Source organism: Phyllostomus discolor, chromosome 7 (genome assembly GCF_004126475.2).
Source record: "Phyllostomus discolor isolate MPI-MPIP mPhyDis1 chromosome 7, mPhyDis1.pri.v3, whole genome shotgun sequence".
Classification (NCBI taxonomy): Eukaryota; Metazoa; Chordata; class Mammalia; order Chiroptera; family Phyllostomidae; genus Phyllostomus; species Phyllostomus discolor.
This window is the reverse complement of record NC_040909.2, coordinates 51,902,011-51,926,959: the sequence shown is the minus strand read 5'-3', so window position 1 is coordinate 51,926,959 and position 24,949 is coordinate 51,902,011. Positions and strand designations below refer to the sequence as shown.

The 24,949-nt window shown below is 51.8% G+C and overlaps 2 protein-coding genes across 7 annotated transcripts in view; both read left to right on the top strand.

The window, feature by feature from the left end:
* The window catches only part of FAM3D (FAM3 metabolism regulating signaling molecule D), a 34,500-nt gene extending 21,692 nt beyond the window's left edge, over positions 1–12,808 (top strand). For 4 of the 5 annotated variants that reach the window (XM_036030969.1, XM_028518384.2, XM_036030968.1 and 1 more), the window contains 5 exons: positions 426–484; positions 2,189–2,239; positions 8,363–8,447; positions 9,518–9,644; positions 12,387–12,808. In XM_036030969.1, coding sequence (XP_035886862.1) covers positions 426–484; positions 2,189–2,239; positions 8,363–8,447; positions 9,518–9,644; positions 12,387–12,476 — 412 coding nt within the window. In that variant the 3' untranslated portion in view covers positions 12,477–12,808. Of the gene's footprint in view, positions 1–425; positions 485–2,188; positions 2,240–8,362; positions 8,448–9,517; positions 9,645–11,709; positions 12,103–12,386 lie in introns of those variants that run through there. The other variant, XM_036030971.1, reaches the window with a different exon arrangement.
* Positions 12,809–17,722: 4,914 nt separating this feature from the next.
* The window catches only part of FAM107A (family with sequence similarity 107 member A), a 55,168-nt gene continuing 47,941 nt past the window's right edge, over positions 17,723–24,949 (top strand). The window contains exon 1 of one of the 2 annotated variants that reach the window (XM_028518848.2): positions 17,723–18,243. Coding sequence is in view for 1 of the 2 variants with exons in the window: in XM_028518844.2 (XP_028374645.1) it covers positions 18,220–18,243 (24 nt within the window). In the remaining variant the exon portion in view is untranslated. The remainder of the gene's footprint in view (positions 18,244–24,949) is intronic. The other variant, XM_028518844.2, reaches the window with a different exon arrangement.

Genomic DNA, 24,949 nt, shown 5'->3' with positions numbered 1-24,949 from the left:
ACAGTTTTCCCAAGGGACACCAGGAGACAGAGTGAGGATACTGGGCAGACAGGCACACAGTCGGGCTCCACATGGGGAGTCACAGACACCACTGAGGATAGCAGCGACACTCTGGGTTCTGTCTCCCTCAAGGCCTGGGTGGTTGGGCTGGCCCCACCTCCACAACCTGAGAGCCCCAGGCAGGGATCTTTCCTCTTCTTGGAGAAGACTGTTCTGGTCCAAACAAGCCATGAATGACTCCTTGGAGAATCCAGCCCACCGATCATTTCCAGAAGAAAACAGATGGCCCAAATCACTGTGGGTGCTTCCCGATGCCTCTGCATCGTGCCATGTGGGCCCTCTCGGAGTTCCAGAGCTGGGGAAGCAGAGGGTGCACTCCACACTCAGGACTCACTGTCGTATTTTGTCTTTCTTTCCTTCTTCAGGATCATGAGCCCTGTGAAAAACAATGTGGGCAGGGGCCTGAACATCGCCCTGGTGAATGGTGAGTTGCTGATCCGCCGCCCAGGCAGCCCCCACTGTGGAGTGTGCATCTAGTCTCCCAACACTGGCTCAGCCCCTTCCATGTGCGCTGGGTCAGCAGCAGTGTCAGGAGGGGGGCCTGGCTGGCCTGTGGGAACAGAAGGATGAAAGACCAGGTCACACCGCAGTCCAGCCAGGCCCCTGCCTGTGTGCCTATCCCAGAAGGACATGCTTCTTCTGGGGGTTTACACCAACACCCATGAAACCACAGGGACAACACAATTTTGACAATAGCCTGTGGCCGGCCTGGCTACAACCTGCTGCTTTTCTCTTCCCCCAAGTGCGCCCCTGCCGGGGAAGCCCTCTGGGATAGTATCTGACAAGATGCGCCCAGACTGGGGCCTCCTTCCTCAGCCCTCACAAAGCCCAAAGACAAAACAACCACCAACAATACTAAAAGCTAACATTTTTTGAACTTTTACTATGAGCTAGCTATTTCATTTAATCTCATCATCACACTAGAATGGACCATGCTCAGAAACCGCACTGAGTTCCAGGTCAGCAATGAAGCTCAGAGAGGTTAGGCAACTTGCCCATGGTTACACAGCCAACAGAATCACACAGGTGTTAACCTGGATCTGGCTGGCTCCAGGTCTTAATCACTCCACTGAACTACCTCAGTGGAGTGAGGTAGACTAGAAATGCCTCCAAGGATGTGTGCGCCTACTGTATGCCAGCTGTGGGGAAGTCTGAGAAATCACTCCAACGAAAGGATTGTTAAAGATTCATGGCTCTTAACCTTTTAGGGGGCAGAGGTTACTTTGAGAAACTATTCAAACTACATCTCCTTCCCTTAATTCCAGAAAAATCCACAAATACACATCTCAGTTTAACAGGTTCATATCCCCCCTTCCAAAATCCCCAGATGAAATGTCCCAGGGGTTTGGAAATTAGTGACTGGAAGGATCCAGGAGGGGTCCTGCAAGGTGAGCTTCCACCCCCATCCCCACCCCCATCCTCATCCCCACACCTTCACACTCTTCCGGATTCCACAAACCACCTGAGCGGGAGGAACCGGTGGTGAGATGTAGAACCGCCATCTCCTCTGCAACATCTCCATCTAGTGGCAGAAAGTGAGAACTGCAATTTTCCTCCAGAACACCGGGTTCCCTGTAGCTTTTGGACCGTTTGCAAAACCCACAGAGCACAATTGAGATTACTGAACTCAGGGCACTGAGTACAGTTCAACCCACTGAAAATCTCTTTCCCTCCAAGAGTTAGAGGACTCAAATTGTAGATTTCCTATTTTGGTGGAAATAATGATGACAATTGTAGTTATTTTCATTACTATTTTGCCGCTAAATTGTGTCTTGTGTGCTATTTTAAATATATCTTATTCAGTTCCCATAGCCCATTGTTCAGATGCAAAAATTGAGGTAAAACTGCTGAGTTGTTCATTAGGAAGTGGTAAGGCAGCACATAGACCCAGACTGTTTGAATTCAATTCAGTTCCAGGGGCCCTCCTCCACCATGTCCTTGTGCCTCTCAGATCAGCCAGCCCAGTAGTTATTGGGCACCTGCTTAATCCCGCACGCTTTCTATGGGACCTGATTTTATTCCATTATTATTCTATTTCTAGACCTTAAACTACAGAGTAGTCATTTTCCACAAAATGACAGGTGGAATGACCCATTAAAGCAAATAATTGTGTTTTTTCATCCCTTAGGATCCACGGGAACAGTGCTGAGACAGAGCTTTTTTGACATGTACTCTGGAGGTAGGCACCTCTGCTGGCCATGAGGCCGTTTGTGGGCTGTGCTTCCTGTAGCATGGGGGCTGTCAGGGTGCCAGAGGGCTTGGCTCTTGCTTCCACAGAAGACTACCAGAAAGAGGCATGGTGAGAGTTCACACGGCCCTGCTGCCTTTGAAACTCCTTTCTACTGGCTATTGGACTCTCCCGGACACAGATCCTGAGACAAGGATTCAAGTGCCATGTTTTATTTGGGAGGAGGTGATCTCAGGAAGTATAGTGGAGAAGTGAGACAGGGAGAGGAACGCAGCCTGTGTGGTGTGTTATCAAGCAGTCGAACACTGCAGGCAATGGGGACTCAGGAGCCGACGTAGAATACATGTCTCAGAGGTATCCTGCAGGGACCAGGGCTCTGGGGACTCCCACCCCTACTTATGTGACACTTCCCACACTTGGCCTGTCTCAGGGTGCAAAGTGGATGTGGAGGCCAAAGATCTCCAGGCAAAGAAGTGCTGGTGCTGGCATTGGAGGCCAGACATGCATGCTCCTGGAGTCTAAGGATGAGGTAAACGGCTGGGTTAGCTCTGCTAGGCAAAGGGTGTTTCAGGCCACAGGACAGTGGGCCAGAGGAGAGAACAGGGCCTCCGGAGGCCCAGAAAGGACAGCTGTGAGGCTCCAAGCTCTCTCTTTCTGCAGCTGTCTTTTCTTCTCTCTGCACAGACCTGCATTCTGAGCTTCCCTGTGTATAGATTACCCCTCAGGAAGTCACGATCCTCCCTGCCCTGAGCAAAGCCAGACAACAGGGCACTGACTTATCTGGGCTGGAAGTCCAAACATGTAAGTTCCTGCCAGCAGCTGAGGGTGGGGCAGGACTCTGTCCCAAAACTCTGACATCTCCCAAACTGGTGGAATTAGTCCTGGGCCTCAGCGAGGAATGAAAAGCGGCCCTTTGCAGCTGGGCTAAGGTCTGGGCTTTGCAAGGACTGGTTTCCATGGGGACAAATGAATTCAGCTCAGCCCACTTCTTGGAGCCCAGCCCAACTCAGTTTCCCTCCAGTGTGCCTGCGGTCACAGGGCCAGCTCTGGGCTCCGGCATCTGCATCCCAGGGCGCAGGGCATGTGACCATTCACCCCAGCTCCTCGCACAGTGTAAGGGGCTCTGCTCTCACCAATCAGCTGGCTTCCTTCTTCCCTGAATCCCCATCTTTCCCTCCACCTCCAGGGAAAACCTACCTTACTGCACCCACCTAAACACATGAGCTCAAGAAAGGAGAAAGCCACCAGGCAGCAAAGAGCAGGAAGCCTCTGGGATTTTCGAACAGGGGAGGGGCTGAAAGTGGGAATGGGAGCCTGCTGCCCGGGGAACTGGGGCCTGTGTGGAAGGTGCTCTACAGCAGCACCCTTCCAGGCGGGCAGCAGGGACCCTGCCTGGGCCCAGAGCTTCATAGAGCCCCGAGATGGCCATCCTCCAGCTGCATCCCATCTGCAGCCTGCCCTAGAACCCATGCAGATGTCTTCAGACCTGTCCCCCAAACTGCAGGCATGCCCCCAGGACCTAAGGGGTGGCTGTTGCTGCAAAGGGCGGGGTGGTGTGGATGGAGCTTACATGGGAAGGCAGGATGTCCATACACAGGCACACAGGGCCCCTTCTGGTGCAGGGTGGAGCTGGACATAGGCATGAGAAGAGATAGGGGTGGGCGATGGGCTAAGGGCCAGAGGTCTTCATTCATTCTCTGTGGAGCACCCGAAGATGTTCCAGGTGGCCTGGGGCCATTTTTATGGAAAAGACCCAGTCTCTGGAGTCAGAGACCAGGCTGCATGACCTGAGGCAGGTGACACCTCTTGAATCTCAGTTTCATTACCTATAAAATAGAAGTAACTATGATGTCCACTTCATAAGGTTGATATGAGGACTAAATCACTTGCAATAATCGGTGGACAGGACCAGCCTGGCTGGTGGAGGGGCCTGGGGAAGCTCATTCAGTCTTCTCCCTTGCGTTCCCTCCTCCCTTACTCTGTCCACCTGATTCAGAAACAAGGAGGTCATCTGTCAGAATGAAAAGGGAAAAAAAACAATTTAAGAGATGAAACTAAGTTTTATAGTGTCTTATTATGAACTTGGATGTAACCGTGGCTGATTGGGAATAAGGAACCAAATCATAGTGAGAATAAGTCAGGCCTTCCCACAGGAGATGGAGGTCAGAACAGAAGGCACACTTCCTTTTCTCCAAACATCCACTGTCCACCCCAGACAAGAGCCAGATCTTGATACCAGCTAATGAATGCATGGTATTTTCAGAGCGCATTCTCTTAACTCAGGGGTTCAAGGGCCATTTCACTAACAGGGCCACTGTGGTGGTTGACTGGAGACTCTGTGTGACTGAACTGGTTGGTGGCCAGCCCTGCTCGGGGGCCTTAACTCTTCCCCTGGGTCCTTGACATCCCCAGGGAATACTAAGAATCAGGGGGCTTCATGGGTGAGTGGCCTGTGGGCAGGCAGTCACACAGGCCCTGAACTTAAAGGAAGCATATACTGGGTTAGATGTTCTGCCATCACAGTCCAGAAATTCTTAATAATTTTTTTTAACAAAAGGCCCCATGTTCTTACTTTGCACTGGATCCCTAAAATTATGTAGCTCATCCTGCTAATAATGGTACATAATTCCACTATAGTGTACTGACTACATGCCCAGAGTCATTGTCACATTTGATCTTTACAAAAATGCTATGAGCAAAACTATTAATCCTCGTTTTGCAGATGTAGCCCCTGCTTTACTCACTAGGCCAGTGTTGCCCACACATCAACCGTTCAAGAGCTCCTTGCACAAGTTATACCATGTCCAGAGAACCATCTGTGTTATTAGTATTTTCCTTTAAATCAGCTCACTTTTTAACCTAAGTAAGTATATCTTAAAAGGAAATTACATCATCACCCTATACTTAACCATTAGTGCTTTTTGGGTCATAACAATAAGCACAACAGAAACAAATCAGTGTCCTAGAAAGGAGCAGGGAGCTGATGGCCCTCCCCCTCACAACTAGGCCTGCTCTCTGCCAGATGCAGACTTTTCATGGTGCAGGATGGTGTTAAAGATGCAATAGAGCTTTGTTCCATGATGTAAGTTGGAGAGTTGTAGGAGCCTAATATTCTCTCTCAGTGACTCCAGTTGCCCACAGCCCAGTGGGCGTACCCTCCAAAGGAATCCAAAAAGACATATGCACTCCTATGTCCATTGCAGCATTATTTACGGTAGCCAAGATATAGAAGCAACCTAGGTGCCCATCACTAGGCAAAAGGCTAAAGAAGATATGGGGCATGTATGTGTGTATATATATGTGTGTGTGTGCAGTGGAATATTACACAGCCATAAAAAGAATATTTTTTTCCTTTTATTTAAGTATATTTTATTGATTATGCTATTATAGTTGTCTTTTTTCTTCCTTTTAGCCCCCTCCACCCTGCACCCCCCTCCTACCAGCATTTCCCCCTTTTGTTCATGTCCATGGGTCATACGTGTAAGTTCTTTGGCTTCTCCATTTCCCATACTATTCTTAACCTCCTCCTCTCTGTTTTGTGCCTACCAATTATGCTTCTTATTCCCTGTAACTATTCCTCCATTCTCCTTCCTCCCCCTCCCCCAATAATCCTCCATGTGATCTCCATTTCTGTGATTCCATTCCTGTTCTAGTTGTTTTCTTAGTTTGTTTTTGGTTTTGGTGAGGCTTTTTTTAGGTTCAGTTGTTGATATTTGTGAGTTTGTTGTCATTTTACTGTTCATAGTTTTGATCTTCTTTTTCTTATATAAGTCCCTTTAACATTCCATAAATAAGGGCTTGGTGATGATGAACTCCTTTAAATTGACCTTATCTGGGAAACACTATCTGCCCTTCTATTCTAAATGATAGCTTTGCTAGATAGAGTAATCTAGGTTGTAGGTCCTTGCTTTGCATGACTTAGAGTACTTTTTCCCAGCCCCTTCTTGCCAGCAAGGCTTCTTTTGAGAAAGCAGCTGATAGTCTTATGGGAACTCCTTTGTAGGTAACTCTCTCCTTTTCTCTTGCTGCTTTGAAGATTCTCTCCTTATCTTTCATCTTGGGTAATTTAATCATGATGTGTCTTGGTGTGTTCCTCCTTGGGTCCAACTTCTTTGGGACTCTGAGCTTCCAGGACTTGGATGTCTGTTTCCTTCACCAGACTGAGGATGCTTTTCTTTATTATATTTGCAAATAACTTTTCAATTTCTTGGTCTTCCTCTTCTCCTTCTTGCAGCCCTATGATTCAGATGTTGGGACATTAAAGTTATCCCATAGGTTCCTTAGCCTCTCCTCACTTTTTGAATTCTTGTTTCTTCATTCTGTTCCACTTGAATGTTTATTTCTTCCTTCTGTCCAAATCATTGATGAGTCCCAGTTTCCTTCCCTTCACTGTTAGCTCCTTGTATTTTTTTTCCTTATTTCACTTTGCATAGCCTTCACTTCTTCCTTTATTTTGTGACCAAAGTCAATCATTTCTGTGATCATCCTGATTACCAGTGTTTTGAACTCTGCATCTGATAGGTTGGCTATCTCCTCGTCACTTAGTTCTTTTTCTTGAGTTTTGACCTGTTCTTTCATTTGGGCTATACTTCTTTGTTTTGGCACACCTGTTACATTGTAAGGGACAGAGACTTAGGTATTCACCAGGCAGGGCAGCCCACTTTGCTGCACTGTGGGGCTTTATGTGGGGAAGGAGTCAGGGAGGGAACAGTCCCACTTGCTCAGCTCTTGGCCTTCTTTCAGTCACTTCCCTCACTTCCCACTAGCCAATTGTGCCCTTTCTGGTGCTGAATCCTGGGTGGGTAGGTTTGTGTGCATTCTAGAACCCCATGGGTCTCTCCAAGAGACTCTCCTATGATACTGGGAGTTTCTCCTCCCACCTCAACACCCACAGGTTTTTACAGCCGGAGGTTTTAAGGCTTTAGTTTCCTGTGCTGGAACCCTGAGTTGCACAGTCTGTCTCACTCCCCAGTTCCTCCCAGTTTATCCTCATGCAAGTGTGGGATATCCCAGTCCACCAGCTACCACCTTGTCACATGTCCTTTCCACCCCGGCTTCCTATCCCCACCCCCCCTACCAGTCTAGATGAATGCTTGTTTAACTTCTTGGTTGTCGGACTCTCATACAGTTTGATTTACTGGCAATTCTGGTTGTTTTTTGTTTTTAAATTTGTTGTTATGCTTCTTTTCTTTGTGCGAGGAAGTGAAGCGTATGTACCTATGCCCCCATGTTGGCAGGAAGTGCCCAAAAAGAATAAAATCTTACTATTTGTGACAACATTGATGGACCTACAGGATATTACACTAAGTGAAATAAGTTTGACAGAGAAGAACAAGTACAATATGATTTCACTTATATCTGTAATGTAAAAAACACCTAACCAAACTAACAAAACAGAACAGAAGCAGACTCCCAGACACAGAGAACACACCGATGGCTGCCGGCGGGGGGGGGGCGGGGATGAGTGAGGAAGGTACAGGGGAATAAAAGGACACACTCCCAGTTATAATACACAGAAGTCACGGGAATGTAATGTGCGGCACAGGGAGTATAATCAATAACACGATAACAACTTTCCATGGTGACAGATGGTCACGACTTCTCGTGGTGATCACTCTGTAAGATATATAAATTTGACCTTTATCACTATGTTGTTCACATGAAACTAATATAACATTATATGGTAACTATACTTTAATTAAAAAAATAAATAAGTCAATACAGACAAACTAGGCTCCTAACCAGTAGAGAAGGAGGCAGCTGGAGTGTGCAAAGAGCCCGGAGCTCCTGAGAGAGGACTGAGCCCCGTCCCCTGAGAGAAAGTCCCTAATGGCCCTCAGACCAGTAGTTCTCACCCCCAGCTGCATATCAGAGTCACCTGAGGGACGTTCAAACCCCAGCACCACCCCCAGACCACCTGAGTGAGGACACCCGCACACCTGGGTTGGGAGCTCCACCCCACCATGCGACCTCCCACTGGGCCCTGAGTGGCAGATGGAGCTCGGTGTCAGCCTCCTGGGCCACTCCTGGATTGGGAGGGCAGTAGGAAAGAATGAGAATGGCCAGCAGTCTCCCCCCTCAGTGACCAACACCTTGCTTTCCTTCCTCCCCCAGATCCTATGCTCCTGGTGAAATTCCTTAAAGAAGTCACAGAGGACATGCTGGTGCTAGTGGCCTCCTACGATGACCCAGGGACCAAGTAAGTGAGAAACCCCCCTGCCAGGCCAGAGGGAGAAGGGACCAAATCTTCCAAGTCCTCCATCCCTTTCTAGCTCCCCACTATTCCCATCTTCTGGAAACTTCTGCTAAGGAAACAATCAGACAAGTGCATAAAGAGATGTTCTAGGAGGTTCATTACAGCCTTGGTTACAACAGTGAAAACCGGACACACTCTCCCGTCCAGGATGACTGACCAGTTACAGAAGTCATGACGGGCAGATTATGGGACAGATTTTCTTACATACCCAAGAATACAGACTACATCAAAAGTGGAGGGGTAGAAAATACTTAAAGACATGGAAGAATAGTTATCCTTCAGTATTTTTTATTTTTTTATTACAGTTTGCATTCAACACCTTTTTAATATTAGCTTCAGGTGTTCATCCTATAGTATTAAGTGAAAAAAAAAAAAAAAACAAAAGCAGGTAGCCATAGCTGAGGGGCTAAGTCAGTCAGAGTGTCATCCTGTTCACCAAAAGGTTACAGGTTTGATCCCCGGTCAAGACACATACCTAGGTTTCAGATTCAATCCCAGGCCAGGGCACGTAAAGGAAACAATTAATCAATGTTTCTCTCGCACATCAATATTTCTCTCTCTTTCTGTCTCTTCCTCCCTCTCTCCCTCCTTCCCTCCCTCCATTCATCTCTCTCTAAAGTCAGTGAATATATCTCCAGGTGAGGATTTTTTTAAATGCAGGTTATGAAAGAGTTGGTATGATCCCACAACACTGGGGAAAAAGACATGAAAGAAATATATTAAAATTTTACAATGATTATGTCAAGGGAATTAGACTGTAATTTTTAGTTACTTTGTGATGTTCAATATTTTCCAAATGAGCATGTATTACATCTGTAAACAGAAGCAAAACTGTCCTAACGCCTCTCCAGCTCCCTCTGCATGGCCTTCAGGGGGGAGTCCTGGCCCCCCGCCCTGTTCCTCCCGAGGTGACTCCGCAGGCTCCGTCGCATGTGGCCAAGGAGCGCCCAGTGCTTGAGCAGTTCGCCCTTCTCCCATCCCTCGGCCTGACCATCCTCTCCTGTCCTCTGCAGAATGAACGATGAGCTCCGGGAGCTCTTCTCCAACTTGGGCAGCTCTTACGCCAAGCAACTGGGCTTCCGGGACAGCTGGGTCTTCTTAGGGGCAAAAGACATCAAGAGTAACAGCCCCTTTGAGCAGGTGGGTTCCTGGCAGCCTCCCCATCCCAGTGAGGGCAGCAGTGTCAGGGACAGACGGAAAGGACTGGGGTGGCTTGGGAAGGACACACACGGTGGTGTGGGGAGGGCCACTTGGCTGTCATCCAGCCCAGAGGTCAGGGTGGCCCACGTGGCTAATCCCCCAGCAGGAAGTGGCCTTGACCATTTTACAAAAATATATATAAATGCATAGATTCGTAAGTGCCAAAAAGGAGGAAAAGGAGAGGAGAAGGGGACAAGGACAGTGAGGCTTGGAAGAAAGAGAAAGGAACGTGGAGAGGAAGGCTGTGTGGTGGGAAGGGGAGCCCAGAGCAGGGGTCAGAAAGCCTGGCTTCTGGCCCCACTTAGCCAAGCCTCCCCCTCCCCGGGGCCCAGGTCTCCCCAGCTGTAAAGCGGGGAGGGGTTGGGTGAGGGGAGCCTGAGGCCCCTTCTAGGTTCCCTGTGGAGAGGGTGAACTTGCCCCAAGAAGGGAACAGAGGAGAGCCCACCTGAGTATGTGGGAGGAGTCAGGAGGGCTCCACAATATCCGGCTCACAGCCACTATCCAGGAGGCCGAGGGGAGGGGGTCAGGGAGGCACCCAGAAGTGGAGTTTAAGGAGTGCTCACTGGAGGAAGAGGGAGTGGACGGAGGGTTGGGGGCCCCAGGGAAACACTTCATCTTCTCCCCTTGGCCAAGGCAGACCCCATCTTCATATTCCCAGCTCAGAGCAATTCTGAAACCCAAGAGACTTGGCCAGGCCTTCCCTGGCATGGTGAGGAGAAGGTTCAGCTCTGCCCAGATCCAAGACGGGGAGCTAAAGGTCAATGATTCAGACACGCAGGACCACTGAGGGGCCTGGACTCTGTCCTGAAGGCCGTGGGGAGCCATGGGAAGCTTGAGAGAGAGAGAGAGTGACAAGAGCATATTGATAATAAGAAAGCCTAGCACTCAGCAAGCGCTTGCTCTGTGCAGGCACCAGACCAAGTTCCGCGAGGGGTCTTACATTAACACCCACCATGAAGTAGGTACAATTACGATCCCGTCTCACAGACGAGGATCCCAAGCCCTGGAGCAGTTTTAACCAGCTCGCTTGGGTCTCAGTGATGTGGATGGATTTCTCATCCGGGTCTGCTGCCTCCACAAACAAGTGTTTCCTGTCCTGACCACTTTCAGAGCGGCCGCCCTGGCTGAGCTTGGGGAGCACTGCGGAAGGTGAACCTTGCGAAGGCAGGGAGGAGGGCTGCAATGATCAGATACCTGACCAGCAGCTGGCAGGGCAGGGGCTGCAGGGGCAGAGCAGGGGCAGAGTCAAGAGGCCTCATGCTGAAGCCAGGGAGGGCGACCACAGTGGGGCTGCAGTGGGGTTTTCCTTGTCTGGAAAACGTGGGCCTGGTTCGTATGCACATGTTTCAAAGAGAGGTAACTAGAAATTACTTTTTTTAAGATTGTGTTTATTTATTTATTTTTAGACAGTGGGAAGAGAGGGAGAAAGAGGGAGAGAAACATGTGTGGTTGCCTCTAGCGCACCCCGCACTGGGGACCTGGCCCACAACCCAGGCACGTGCCCTGAGTGGGAATTGAACTTGTGACCCTTTGGTTTGCAGGCCAGCACTCAATCTACTGAGCTACACCAGCCAGGGTATAGAAATTATTTTTTAAAAAGCAAGAAATAACACAAAGTATGTTGTGCTGGAAGTGAAAAGGAAAGGACCCTCTGGGTGAAGAACACAGGAGGTGGGGCCAGGGTCTCCAGAAGGTCCTGTGGGAAGTCCTCAGGGGAGGGGTGGGGGCAGGCTTTTCCGGGAAGATGTAGGGCAGGCACTGCTCCTCCTTAAAGCACAGCTTCCAGACCCAACAAGACTGGACCAAGACAGCAAAGGGGAAGCACATCAGTAGAAGAAGGTCAGCATCATCCTTTGCCTGAAATTTAGGATCAGTTTTCTGGGACCCACCACCCAGAAATGAACCAAAGACAGTGATGCCATAAAGCCGTCGTGTCCTTGCTCCCACACGAGGGAAACTGGGTTCTGGAGAAGCAGCATCTGGAATCTACTCTTTCTCCCCAAGGGTTAGCCCAGTGACTCCAACTGTGGATTTTGCCATTTACACTTTTCTTTCATAAGCTAAGCCTAGGCATGTTAAAGTCAATCTTACCTGATTTTATTTCCTTTATATATTATTTATATGTATTATTAATATTAAACAATATTAGACAGTGGTTCCACTGTGTATGTACCAGATGGGTGGCCATAAGCAGGCCCCCTTTGCCTCAGTTTCTCCATCTGTGTAATGGGATGATGATAGTATGCTTTTCTTAGGGCTACTGTGAGGATTAAATACATAAGGCACCTTGTGCCTGGCATAGCGCAAGCATTCAATAATTGCTACTATGCCTTTTCAATTGTTGCTATTATTATTTTGGATATTCTAGAGGGACTGATGTGGAATTTGGCAGAGGGACTAAACTCTGCAACCCCACCCCTATCCTCAGTGCCCCCCCCCCATGACAGACAGTGACTAGGCTCTGATCCCATCTCTGAAACCTTGGGCAAGTTCCAGCCCCTCTGAGCCTCAATGTGCCCATCCATAAGATGGACTGGTAACATCCAATACTGCCCTGCATGGGGCAATGGTGAGGATAAAGTAAGTGAAAGCATTTGGGTTTTAAAGCACAGTGTAAATGCAGGTGTGAGTCCTGAACAGCCTCCCCCATTGTCTGTTTCTCCCTCTTCTCTCACTCTCTAGTTCTTGAAGAACGACCCCGACACCAACAAATACGAGGGCTGGCCAGAGCTGCTAGAGCTGGAGGGCTGCGTGCCCAGGAAGACATTCTAGGGCTGCTGCAGCTCCTCCTGGGTTGCGAGAGCTGGACTGGCTGGAGCTGAAGGACAGCGGGGACGAGGGACCGAGAGACTGTTGCAGCCGTGTGGAGCACTGAGGGTCCATGCACTCTCTGCGCACTTCCCCTTTTCAGGAACAAAGCCTCGCCTTGGCTGAGGCACTGCCCCACCTGGAGGCAGCCAGCCTCAGAGGGTCCTCCTAGGCCCGCTGCCTGTGGAGAGAACAGGTGGACTTTCCCTCAGGGTCTCTGACTGTTGCCCCTGAGAAAGGATGGGCTCTCCACACCAAGGCAGAATTAAACTTTATTATTGCTGACATTGAATGAACTTTCTGAAAACTCGGTGTGCAGCATTCCTCCCTGCAATAGGAAAGGTCTAGATTGGGATTACTTGGGCTGCAAGTTTGAACAGGTTGGTGACAGCTTCTGGCAGCAGGTTTGCAGCTGGAAAGGAGGTTGACTTCACAAGGATCTCTGTTCAGGTGTGGAAAACTCCACGGTTCCCAGCGTAGGGTGTGAGACCCAGAGGAACAGAGCCGAGGGCTGGATGCTGGACGTGGAGAACACTGCACCTGCTGCTAGAGTGACAGCCGGAGGGGATGGGGAAGTGGGGGGTTCTGGCAGAGGTGGGAGAGAGTAGGTGCGCTGAAAGGCAGGCTTAGGGAGAACATCCTAGCTGTCTTTGCAAAGTTCCCCAGGAGCAGCCCCTGAGGTTTATTTGAGAAGTGATTCTAGAAAACACCAATAGGAGCATGGGGAAGTAAGACAGGGTAGAGAAGGAGCTAATAAAGGATGTGCTGTGAGTGAGCAGCACTAACCCGCAGGCACCCATAGGAATCGGTGTAGAGCACACACCCTGAGATCTCCGAGGGTCAGGAGCGACCTCATGCACCACCTCCCATCAATCATTGTTGGAGGGCTGCTAGTGTGGGGGCCCGTGTGAATTCCCACGCCCTTCTCATCTGCCCTACGTAGAGAAGAGTAGTCATCTTAGCTTCACAGAGAGTCCTTAGCCGAGAGGTGTTGCTACCACCCACCAGAGCCCATGGAACTGATGAGGCCCAAGGGATATGGTGCTAAGACCCCACCTGGGGTGTCTGAGAAGCACCAGGGGTCTCTAGACCAAATCCTGGGCGCAGAGAGCACTAGCACTCCTGGAGTGTGTACCGGGCTCCAGGGCTCACTGAGAAGATGCCCACACCCCAGTGCAAATGCCCCAAGCTGTGGAAGAGCAGAAGCTGAAGTCCTGTGCACTCCATTGGTGAGGGCTCCCAGTTCCCAGCCCTGGGGACAGGCAGGGCTTCAAATGTGCTGAGGGGATCTGGGGTAGAGACAGACAGAGTGTGGGAGCTCTGGCAGGGAACACGGCAGGCTGGGACATGGGCTGCCGTGGCGGTAGGGTCGAGATCAGCAGGGAAAGCCTGATGAGACACATGGAGCAGGCCTGGCTGACGAAGGAGCCCAGCCAGCCACCTGGCCAGTCCCACATCCCCCTCCTCCTCCAACCACTTGTAAATCACACTCAAGGGTTAAAAATGGGGGTTGCTCGCAGCCCCAACTAACCACGTACATAGAAACACACCTCAATATAATGCCTGGCAGGTTTGCATAAGCAAACAAATTTGCTCCACTCCCTCCATTGTGTTCCAAGTGACCAGGCTCTTAGCCAGCACCAGACGTGGGTGTGAGCAAAGGGCCCCCACTGAACCCCAGTGCCTTCCTTCCCAACCCCAGAACTAATTGAGTAAAGCAGCATGGGGGGCTTCTGCAGGCCGAGGACCCTGACCAAGCCATCCTTTTCTCTCAGCTGACTCACTCCTGGTCTGACCAGTAGTTACCCACATCGGGCAGTGAGCCATCAGAAAGGCCAGCCGGGCACTGGCTCTGCCGCTTGCCCTCCGGCTGAGCACGTCATGCCACCCCTCTGAGGCACTGTCCCCCTGGTAAATGGGAGACCATGTCAGTTCCTCAGGGGCTCCCAGGCATTAAATATGATAAAATAGTTGACAACTATACCAAGAGTTGTCAAAAAGAGAAATAAATAAATAGAAAACATCTGACCAGATACCCACTCTGGAATGAAGGTAGCAGGAAGTTTCCCTTACAACCAGGAACTATTTGAATTCTTTCCTTAACAAGCAAGGATGCCTCATGAAATTAGAAGCGAACTATAAGGATTGCCAACAAGAGTTCATGGCCAGAAGCTAAGCAAAGCTCTTGGCAGGGGTCTCACTGGGACCCCAATATTTTTTCTGAGTCCACCTGCCTATGCGCACCAGCCCGAAGAAATGCACATGGCAGGAAATTGCAGTATAGAAAGAAAAAACAGTTTAATATTGAGTTGGCCAATACGGAGACAAGGAGCTCATGCTCTGAAGACAGGGCTCCCAGAGGGCATGTAGGTTACAGATTATGTAGGGCAAGATCACAAGGCACCATGGGCTAGGGGCTTTTGGGGCCATGCTGGTTGCTGATTGATTAGAGGTGAGGTGAGGGTGATGCATCTTTTCTTCAGGTTTTGAGGACAGTTCTTAGTCTGTCTGATCCCATGGAAAAGTAGCCAGGGGGTCATTCTACCTTAGAGCTCAGAAGCTGAAACACAACTTAGGTGAAGATGTTATCTTTAGCCTGCCAGGGGTCCAGACCCTGTGACCTTTAGTCGAGGCTGGGCTCCTGTCTTCTGCTGCCTTAGGGGTTGCTGATTATGGAGGGAAAAGGCCAGGTCTCTGAAAGATTAAATGGGTGGATGGATGAATGGATAGATAGATAGATAGATAGATAGATAGATAGATAGATAGATAGATGGATGATAGATAGACAGATGATTTGTAGAGCTGGGATTTAAAGCTAAATTTAATTGAAGTCACAGGGACCCTTGGTTTCAGTGGCCATTATTTTATAAGCACATGGGTGGCCACCTGGTTGGAAGAGAAGACACACAGTACTTTTCCAGGAGCTGCACTGCACAATGCTTTACAGACAACTGAGAAAATGTCAATGGGATGAGGCAGAGGGCACGGCCCCTGGATGGGACTGAACAGGGGTCTGGACTAGGAGACAAGACCACTGGTCTGCAGGAATTGTTGTCATTAAAAGGTCAGTTCTCGATGAGGAAAAGTGCAGAGCGAGGACGCTGCACTTGCTGTGGAGCCTGTGGGAGAGGCCACTGCTGCCGCTCACTGGGGAACTGCGGGCTGAGACTGCGGGCTGTGCACGCCCATCCTACCCCACACTGGGGCGGGGCTCAGCGGATCAGCCTCCAAATACGGTTATGGAAAAACACAACAGACCATCAGCTGTACCACCAAAAGCCACCCAGGAGACAACATTTTAGAGGCAGCCACCCTGGGCCCCCTGGGATGGGTGTTGCAGAGTGGCCAGCATCTGTCAGACTCGACATCATTTCCAGGGCACTATGGGGGCCCCCAGCTCAGCTCAGGATGGAGCAGGTCAGAGTCCAAGAAACGGCTGCAGACAGACGGTAGAGAGTGGTCTATATCACTGAGTCTATTACCACCAAGAGCCAGTTTCCTCACTCGACAGTTGTTACTCGCCTGTGACATGTCAGCCCCTAGGGAGGCACTGGAGGCACTTCGGTGAAGAAAACCAGGCACAGCCCCGGCCCACAGTCTGGGGGGGCAGGGTGGGGCACAAGTCAAGAGACAACATAGCTTGGTAAGCATTTGTTGGGGGAAGGACTGCAGAATCAAGAAAGGTGTCCTGGAGGAAGCCTTGGGGATGCATAGGAATTCACCAGGCGAGGAGGGGAAGGAGGAGTGTGTCGGGCAAGGGAACAGCATGAACAAGGCCTGGAAGGGCAGGGGGCAGGTGAGAAGGGCTGAGTGCCCAGGAGTGAGACCTGAAAGGCCTTGTGGGCTGGGCAAAGGGGCTTGGACTTTGTCCAGGGTCACGAGGACACACTGAGAGATTTAAGCTGGGCAGCCCCATGATCAGATTTGCAGTTTTAACAAAATTCCTCTTGGCTGCTGGGTGAAGAAATCAACAGAGGCGGGGAGATGAGTGAGGAGGCTGGCCTCATCCAGGGAGAGAGGGTGGTGGCAGGGACCAGGAGATGGCACAGGGATGGGAAAGGGGGGCCAGTCCTAGTGACATTCAGGAAGTAAAATGAACAAGACTTGGGGACTGACTTTCTCATCATTGGGTGGACAAGGCTTCAGGAATCTCTGCAAGCTACTCATGGCCTCAGAATTGGGGGCCATATTTCCCTACCCTCTTCTGGTCAACACTCTTTCTTTCCTCTCTCCCCAGGAGGGAGGACCGGGCTGGCGAAGAGGGGAGTGTATCCATCTGTTCCCTCAGTCACGGCAAACTCTTTGCAGCAGCTGTAAGTCCAGTCCTTGCCAATAGGTGGCAGCCCAAGACAGAAAGGCAAGAGTGGCCAGGCTTCTGGGTCCCACCCAGTTCTTGGGAGTGGACTTGACAATGGGCAGCAGATTTACCATCCCTGTTATTAACAGCATTGTAACAGCAGCACCTAACTTCTATGAAGAACTGCTGTCGTCCAAAGATGCTCTGCAGAGTCTTCCATGCAGCACCTCACTTTATCCTGACAGCCTGTGGGGTAGGTGGCCACTGTTACTCCCTTTCACACGTGAGGAAAATGAAGCTCAGAGAGATCAAGTGATGTGTCCAAAGTCACATAGCTAAGTCACATAGCCTCAAAGTAAGGACTGGAATCCCAGTGGATCTCCATCACTACAGGCTTTTCAGAAACACTTGCCCTAGAACTAGTCTCCTCCTCCCTCTCCCCCACTTCCTCCTCTGCCTCCTTCCCCTCCACTTCCCCCTCTACCTCCTGAAGGCTTCTGCAGACATTTGAAAATTGCTCAGGACCTTGGAATCAACGTTGTCCATATCCACAACTTTTTCTCACAACTGTGAGAAACAGAGCAGCAGCCAATGAGATTCCAGCCTTAATCTTGCCCCATGTTGGCAACAAAGAGAAGGAAAGGGCTGGCTCCAGTGAGGAGGAGGGGACTACCAGGGGGTACTTTGAGAACTTGGCCCCTGGCCTGGAATCTGGCCTCCAGATATTTTCCTGGCCTGAGTTCAGAGCCACCCGACCCCAGCCCTCCTGCCCAGCCCACTGCCCCTTGAATGGAGTTTTCTGCTGCCAGAGTCCCTGCTCTGGGACAGCCTGGGCCACAGGCCACGAATGTCTTCAGAGACCTCGTATTAATGGCTTCTCCAACCTGAGGTTTGCACCCCCACGCACCCCCCAGCCCCGTGTCCCGGCCGCCCCACGCAGCCTCCGCTCTCTGGGCCCCATCTGCTGAGCGGTGCCCAGCCCGGCAAGAAGGCCAAGTCCTTCCCCACTGGGCCGGCCAAATGTCACTGCTGTGCCTGTGCTGCCTGCTGACTGCACAGTGAAAGGACTGCTTTGCTTCTTCCCAACCCCAGCTGCCTCGGTTTCCCTTCTGGAGAGTGAGGCAGAGGTCTAGAAGGTGACTGCCACAGAAACTCCTGGAGGGTGTGTGGGCCATCTAGGGACATCAAGCCCTGCTGTCAAGACCAATCACCCTAAGCCTGTCTGAGGAGCTCCAGGCTTGGGAGCAGCTGTGAAAGCCGCCTTTGTGCCTGAGGAGAATGAGCTGCAAGAGGACTGGGGGCCTTGGCCCAGGGAACCCCTCTGGCCCCAGCTCCTGAGGCCAACACCAGCAGGGAGGACCCCCAGCCTGGTCCCCGAGGCCCACCCAGGCCTGGTGCCCACTCCGTGCCATGGGAGCCACCCAGGGGAAGAAGGTAGGAGCCCCAGAGGGCCCTGGTGGGGCCCTGGACATGGAAAGGGAGACTGGCTCCGCCGGGTGGGAGCCCTCACACCCACACCCGCCAGCGCCTGGGCAACTCAGCCAGGCACTGCCCTCCGGTCTCCCTCCCTGAGCTCACCGCCAAGATTTGCATCTAGAAACCTGGCTGGGGCTCTGGGCAAAGCCAGTGGCTGATCTTTCCGTCTCTGGAACAGACCTGGGGGCTGCCTGACCTCTCAGCAGCCCAACCTTACACCCGCGGCTCTCTGCTTCCCTGCACGCAGGCTCCCTGGCCGCCTCCCGGTGTGCAGGGGGTGTCGGCGCAGGTGGACACAGGAGCAACATGAGAAATAAGGGTCATTGTAATTAAGTTGGCTAACCGGTTGTTACCAGTTATCGGGCTTGTGGGCAAGTTGTTGAAGCTTTCCGTAACTCATTTCCTCATCTGTAAAACGGGGACGATAGTACTTACTATCTCAGAGGCTTGTAGTGAAAATTGAATGAATTAAAATATGGTAGGTATTTAAAGCAGTGGCTGACACATAGTGGGCTAAGTGTAAACTATACTCTGTTATTATCAGAATGCCTTTAACATTATTATCCAGAACTTTCTAAACCTGGGCTGTCAGCTGGGGGTTTGTAGAAGGCACAGCCAGTGCTGGTTCCTGAGAAAGTGGTCTGCGGGCACTCTGCACCAGCACTAGAGACGGTGCGTGGGAGGGGCTGAGTGAAAGGTCACCTTCTCTCCCTGGCCCAGTGGCTCCATCGGGTGGGGCGTCGTCTCGTGCACCAAAAACGTTGCGGGTTTGATCCCCAGTCAGGGCACGTAAGAGACGCAACCGATCGATGTTTCTCTCTCACATCCATGTCTCTCTCTCTACCTCCCCCCCATCCCCCCCTCCTCTCTCTCTCAGATTAATATATATGTCTTCTGGTGAGAATTTAAAAAAAAAAGATCACATTTTCAAGGCCCACCCAGACCTCCTGGATCAGATCCCCTGGGAATCTGAAGTTATTCCCCAGCTCTCCATGGATTCTAGTACATGCTCACAGTCCACATGGGGCCAGGGATGTGACCCCCGCAGTGTGGGCAGGCTGCCCAGGATCCCTCTGGATCTCAGCTCTCGGTCTGTAAAGTCGGGTGGTACCCAGAGACTCCAATAAACAGGGGCTCTAACCTCCAAACAACCCATGATGATCTAGTGCATTAAAGCTAGGGAATGGCTCATGGGAAGGGGGAGAAGGGTGGGCTTTTGGCCCCATTCTTCTTGAATCCAAACTTTCTGCCAACCCAGCACATCCCACATTTTTTAAACTTAAAGTAAAACACATCATGAACCCCATGAAGGAAGTTCCCTGGAGCTCAGTCTCCTCATTAGCAAAATGAGGGTGGTCGGCCAGATAACCCCGGAGAGCCTCCTAGTGCTGGTGTCAGCTCCTGCCCCCTCAGTGGCCCCCAACTTCATTTTCCTAAATGCTTTTCATCCAGGAGCTATTGCTGCCCCTCACAAAGCTCACTCCTGCCTAAAGGGCCAGGGTGGGTCCCCTGCAGTCAGGGCAGGTAGAGTATCTGACCCAGCCCCAAGGAAATCCCAGAGCTGCCTTGGCCCCAGCCAGTCCACCCTTCCTGCTCCTCCCTTTCCCAGGGGAGAATGAGCTCAGTCTCTAGATCCTGTCTCTGCTGAACATGAATGCGGGGAGTCACCTCGGAGACCAGCTTCCTAGGCCTAGAAGAGACCCTAACAAGGTCTAACCCAGGAATAGCAAAATGTGTCTCCTGCCCTGCCTCTCCCACTTCCCTCGCCCATGGCAGACATCACAAATCAATCCCTGCACCCTTCCCCACAAATCTAGACAGCCTCAGAATCCTTCTCAACACAGTATCTCAAGTCTCCCCCCACCAGTCTGTCAGAACCAGCCCCCCATTTGAAAGCCATGCCTGTCCTGGGCCCAGTCCCCTCCCCCGCCTTCAGGGAAAAGCCCTCCAGGAAGAAGGCAGCAGGGCACCGAGACTGAGGACATGGGCTTGGAGGCAGACTGGCCCCGAGTCAGGTCCTCCACATCCTCCTCAACTCTGGGCAAGTGGCTGAACCTCAGATTCTGCCTCAGTAAGCTCAAGATCCTTCCCAGAGAGGTGTAAGACCTAAATGACATCATGCCTGGGACAAAACGGGCGCTCAGCCAATGTCGTCTTTCCCTGAATTTGATCCTCTCACAACTGCTCCTTTGAGTCACGAGGGCGTTGATATCGCCCCCAATGTCAGGTGAAAAAGCTGAAGCCCAGCAAACGTGGCTTCCTCCGGCCGGTCAGTGGTGGAGCCAGCCTGGGGCAGGGCCCTGAGCACGTCCAGGCTGGGGCCCCTCACCATCCCCGGCCTGTAAGCCCGCCCCACCGCCCACAGTCCCATCTTTCTCTCTCTCGATTTCTGAAGGCAACAGCCCACTGGCCTCTGAGTGACGTCTGTGACGGGCCTGGCCTCGTGGAATAGAATGCCCGGCATCTGATCATTTAATCTCCCACTAGCTTGTCCCATGAGGGTCACTGTACAACCTCAGACCCATTCCCACAGTTGCAGCTTAGTCATAGCCATAAAATAAAAGCTTTGGAAAATCCTTGGTGACAGGGTCCAATCCTCTCCCCACTATACGGCTGGGAAGACTGAGGCCCGGAGAAGGGGAGGACCTGCCCAGGGCCGTGCAGCCAGGGCCAAGGCATCTCCACAATGCCTGGCATCTCCAGGCCAAAGTACAGAACCCACAGGAAGGCTGTGATTCCCCTTCCCTAGCACCTTGAAGGGCAGGACCGGGCTGCTTCTTGGAGATGACTCCTGCCCACTAAGGCACTCTCCTGGTACATTACTGTCCACAGAATCCTCACCTGCTCCCGCACCAGCCTCCCACAGAAAAGGCTCACTGGGTACTTGCTGCCTGGTGCTGGGAGCTGGGCTGAGGGTGGAAGGGCATGGTCCCTGCCCTCACCGCCTTCCCTGTCGGTTGGAGCAACTGAATGCAAACAAATAATAATAGTGACAGTGGAGATGGGTGTCACTGCTCAGATATTAGGGGCATCTCTAGCTGCATCGTAGGGACTGGGTGTGAGGACTCCAGGAAGTAGATAACTGTGGAAATCCCATAACTTCGATGTCTCATTCAGGATGTTGTCTGCTACAAAGAATGGAAACCCCAGGTCCAGCTAGTTTAAACAATAAGGAAATGTATTGGGTTCCCTAAATGGAAGTCCAGTGGCTCAATAATGTCTCCAGGACTTTTCCCAGAAGCCCCCAGCTAAGGTTCTCTTGAATTTCATTGGCTCAAATTAGGTCATGCTATCACTCCTGACTTGTCCCCTAAGACACTGGTTTTGACTGGAATCCCAAACCTGTCGCTGGCAAGGGATGGGGGTGGGACTGTGTGACCAGAGCCCCCGTGAAGCTGGAGATCAGTTTCCCTGTGGCAGGGCTAGTGCACAATGGGAGGGGTAGGGTGGATGCTGGGCATTTAATCATAATGCCCGCACCCCGCTGCCCCCGAGGAAGGGAGGACAGCGTCTGTGACTGCAGTGTGAACAGAGAGAATGGAAAGAACTTGAAAGCTCATGGGTGGGGCACAAGGAGTGCAGAAGTCAGAACACGGAACAAAGACATTGTACTCATCCTCATGAACTTCCCTTGGACTCGGCATTTTTTAATCTGCAAACTTGTTACCTTGGCCACTATCAGAAGTTTTGTAAGAATCAAATGAAGGTGTTCTCAGTACATGGAGACGATGTCTGTGTTTGGAATATTCTAGAAGCTGCAAACATTGGCCAGTGGCCATATGTTGATACTGGAGTGGCGAGTACAGTGCAGGCAGCATGTCCTGTTTTCAGCCCTTGCCTCACACGGCGAGGCCACAGCTCCTTGGGCAGCAGTGTGTCTAGAAAAAGCAGCTCCTGTGGGCGCAGTCACCAGCTGCATGCTCACAGAGACCACAGGTCTGGGCACTCTGTCCCCAGCCCCCACTCAGCAGCCAATGTCTCTTCCCCAAGAAGGGGACGGGCCCAGGAGCTTCTGAAGGCTCTTCCTACACAAGGTCAGCACCCCAGGCCCTGGTCTCCATTCCATCCTTACAAAGGCTGATGCTAAAAACAGATACTAAAGGATACCCTGCTACTAAAAGATACGTATTACTGGTAATAGCTCATGTGCATTGCAGCTTTTGCACTAATTCTCTGATTGAATCTTCCAACAGCTCTTAGAAGTGGGTACTTTTATTGCCTGAACAATCTGAGGCATGCAAAGATTAATCAAGAGTCTCAGAGACAGCCAGCTAGAAAGTGGTGGAGTCAAGTTTTAAAGCAGGCAGTTTAAGGAGCCTGACCTCCTAGCCAACAGACTTCAGTGTGAGTCTCACAAAAGTGGGCCCTTGAACAGGCAGACCGGTATTCAAATCCCATCTGGGTCCCCTACTGGGGCAACTTGCTTAACCTCTCTGAGCCTTAGTCTTCTCATCTGTCAAATGGGATAATGAGTTCACCTTCCACACTGGGATGAGGTGAGGTGCCCGGCAAACAGCAGCTGCTCGGGAAATGGTGAGTGAAGTTATTATTGTAGCTCTAGAAGCTGCAGGCAGCACTCCAGCAGAGAGGGGCCGGCTGTGCTCCCAAATCCACAGAGTAACCCCTGAAGGCTTGGGCACTTAGCATTCTCTAAAACATTTCACCAGATTCAACACTATCCAGGTTTTTTACTTCCCTAAACAAATCCTGTGTCCTGACGGTTGATGTTTGTGAAGATGTTCATCACTGTGCATTCAGCTTCGTTAAAGAAAGTCTCTTTGGATGAAACAAATGGGAAAAGACATGGGCGATGTGGCCAAATTGGGGAAATGGCCTGGAAGGGTGTGTTTGTTCCTACAGGGCCCAGAAGGCACTCGTGAGGCTGGGCCCCCGCCAGCGCCCCAGTTAGGATCCCGGCAGAGGAGGGATGGCTCCTGGGGCCGGCACCCAGTTCAGGGGGGCATGAGGACCTCGTTAGGAGGCTCTCCCTGTCCTTGCCACACCATGGCCTCCACTCTGCCCACTGCCTCAAACTGCTTCTCTGAGGGGAGCTGGAACCAAGCACCCCCTCCTCAGCACCATGGGGAGTCCACAGCTGGATTCCCAGAGGTCCCGGACTGGGAGGCTTGGGGACAAGAGGAGGATGCTGTCAGGGGCCCGTGGGGAGCGAGGGAGAGGACGCCCTCTCTTCGCCCCCAGCAAAAGCAGAGCTGAGGCTCCTCGCTGAACCCTGTCCCCCTGAGTCACTCCAGCCTCCCAGCCTGCACTCACACCAGGTGCCCTCCGGCTGCCCTCCAAACTCCTACCCCAATCCAGCCAGCCTCTGAGTTTCAGGCCCAGCACCACCCACCTTCTCTTGTAAGTGTTCTTGAACCAGCTGTGTACTGAGTTCTGACCGCACACCTGACAGCTACTCCATCACAAGGTGTGAGGGAAGAAGAGAAGGAGGAGGGATATCAGCTACTGAGTCCCCCCTCCCTCGCTTGGCCACCGAGGTGCTCAGGGCCTTCACATGCTGTCCCTCCAGCCAGCTCCAGCAGGGCAGTGGCTGACACGCCCGTATCCCTGGGCGGGTGGACAGCACTCATGGGCCGCTCCTCTGCCCTCGTTCCCACTCTGGGCCTCCGCGCAGGTCCTGAGGCCTGTGCCCTGCCTGACACTGGGTGGGACACTCCACCTGCTTCTCTCATATCATCCTCACAAATGCCCCATGAGGAGGCTACTGTTCCTATCCCCATTTCATGGACCAGGACGCCGAGGCTCAGTGCTCACCTGCAAGGATGTGGCAGGGCCGAGGACGCCTGACATCTGCCCAGCCAGGTGGCCCTTACTCTGGCCAGGCACACTGCCTCCTTACCTCAAGCCCTCCCTCCACCATGACACAGAGGAGGAAACCGAGACCAGTGCGTCAGGCTCACAGTCGCTTGGAAAGCATGTAGGTGGGGGAAGGCGAGACCTGGCATCCAGGTGAGGCTCTGGCGTCCACTGACTGGGCAATGTCCAAGCCTCACTTTCTCGTCTGCCGCGCAGAGGTGGAAAGAACCCCGACGCTGGCATCACAGTGTGAGCTTAAGTGAGGAAGTGCCTGGAGCACCTTGAACACATTCCTTTCTCTCTGGGTCTCCGTTTCCCCACATGTGGACTACAGGGTTGAATTAAATGATTCCCACTGCCCCTCCTGACCACAGCAAATTTGACAAACTCCAGTTGATTTTTGGGAGGCGTGGGCACCTTTCCAGACCTTTCAGCTGGAGCCCAGAGATGGAGTTCGAGGCGCTGACCTCATCACTTTGTTCTTGGCAGGACCCAGTATGAAGCGAAAATGTGAGCCCCTATTCAAAAATTACTGTGACTCGCAAGGCAGTGAAAACAGAGGATCAGTCCGAGCACAGGATCTTTCTGAGTGCAGTCGAGACCACACAGGTCACCTGCCCGGAAAGCCAGCCCAGGTCGTCAGTGCGGCCAGGGAACGTCGTGTGTGGAGGGCCGAGTTCCTGGGCTTCAGGGACTGGGCACAAGCACGCTGCTGGCACCGTGAGCATGGCTGTCCAGCCCCGGAGCTGTCACTTGGTCCCAGGCTGTCCTTTTATTCCATCAGTTCACCTGTGGACTGGGAAGCCCGTGAACAGGCTGGGGGCAAAGGATGTCCTTTCTCCCACATGTC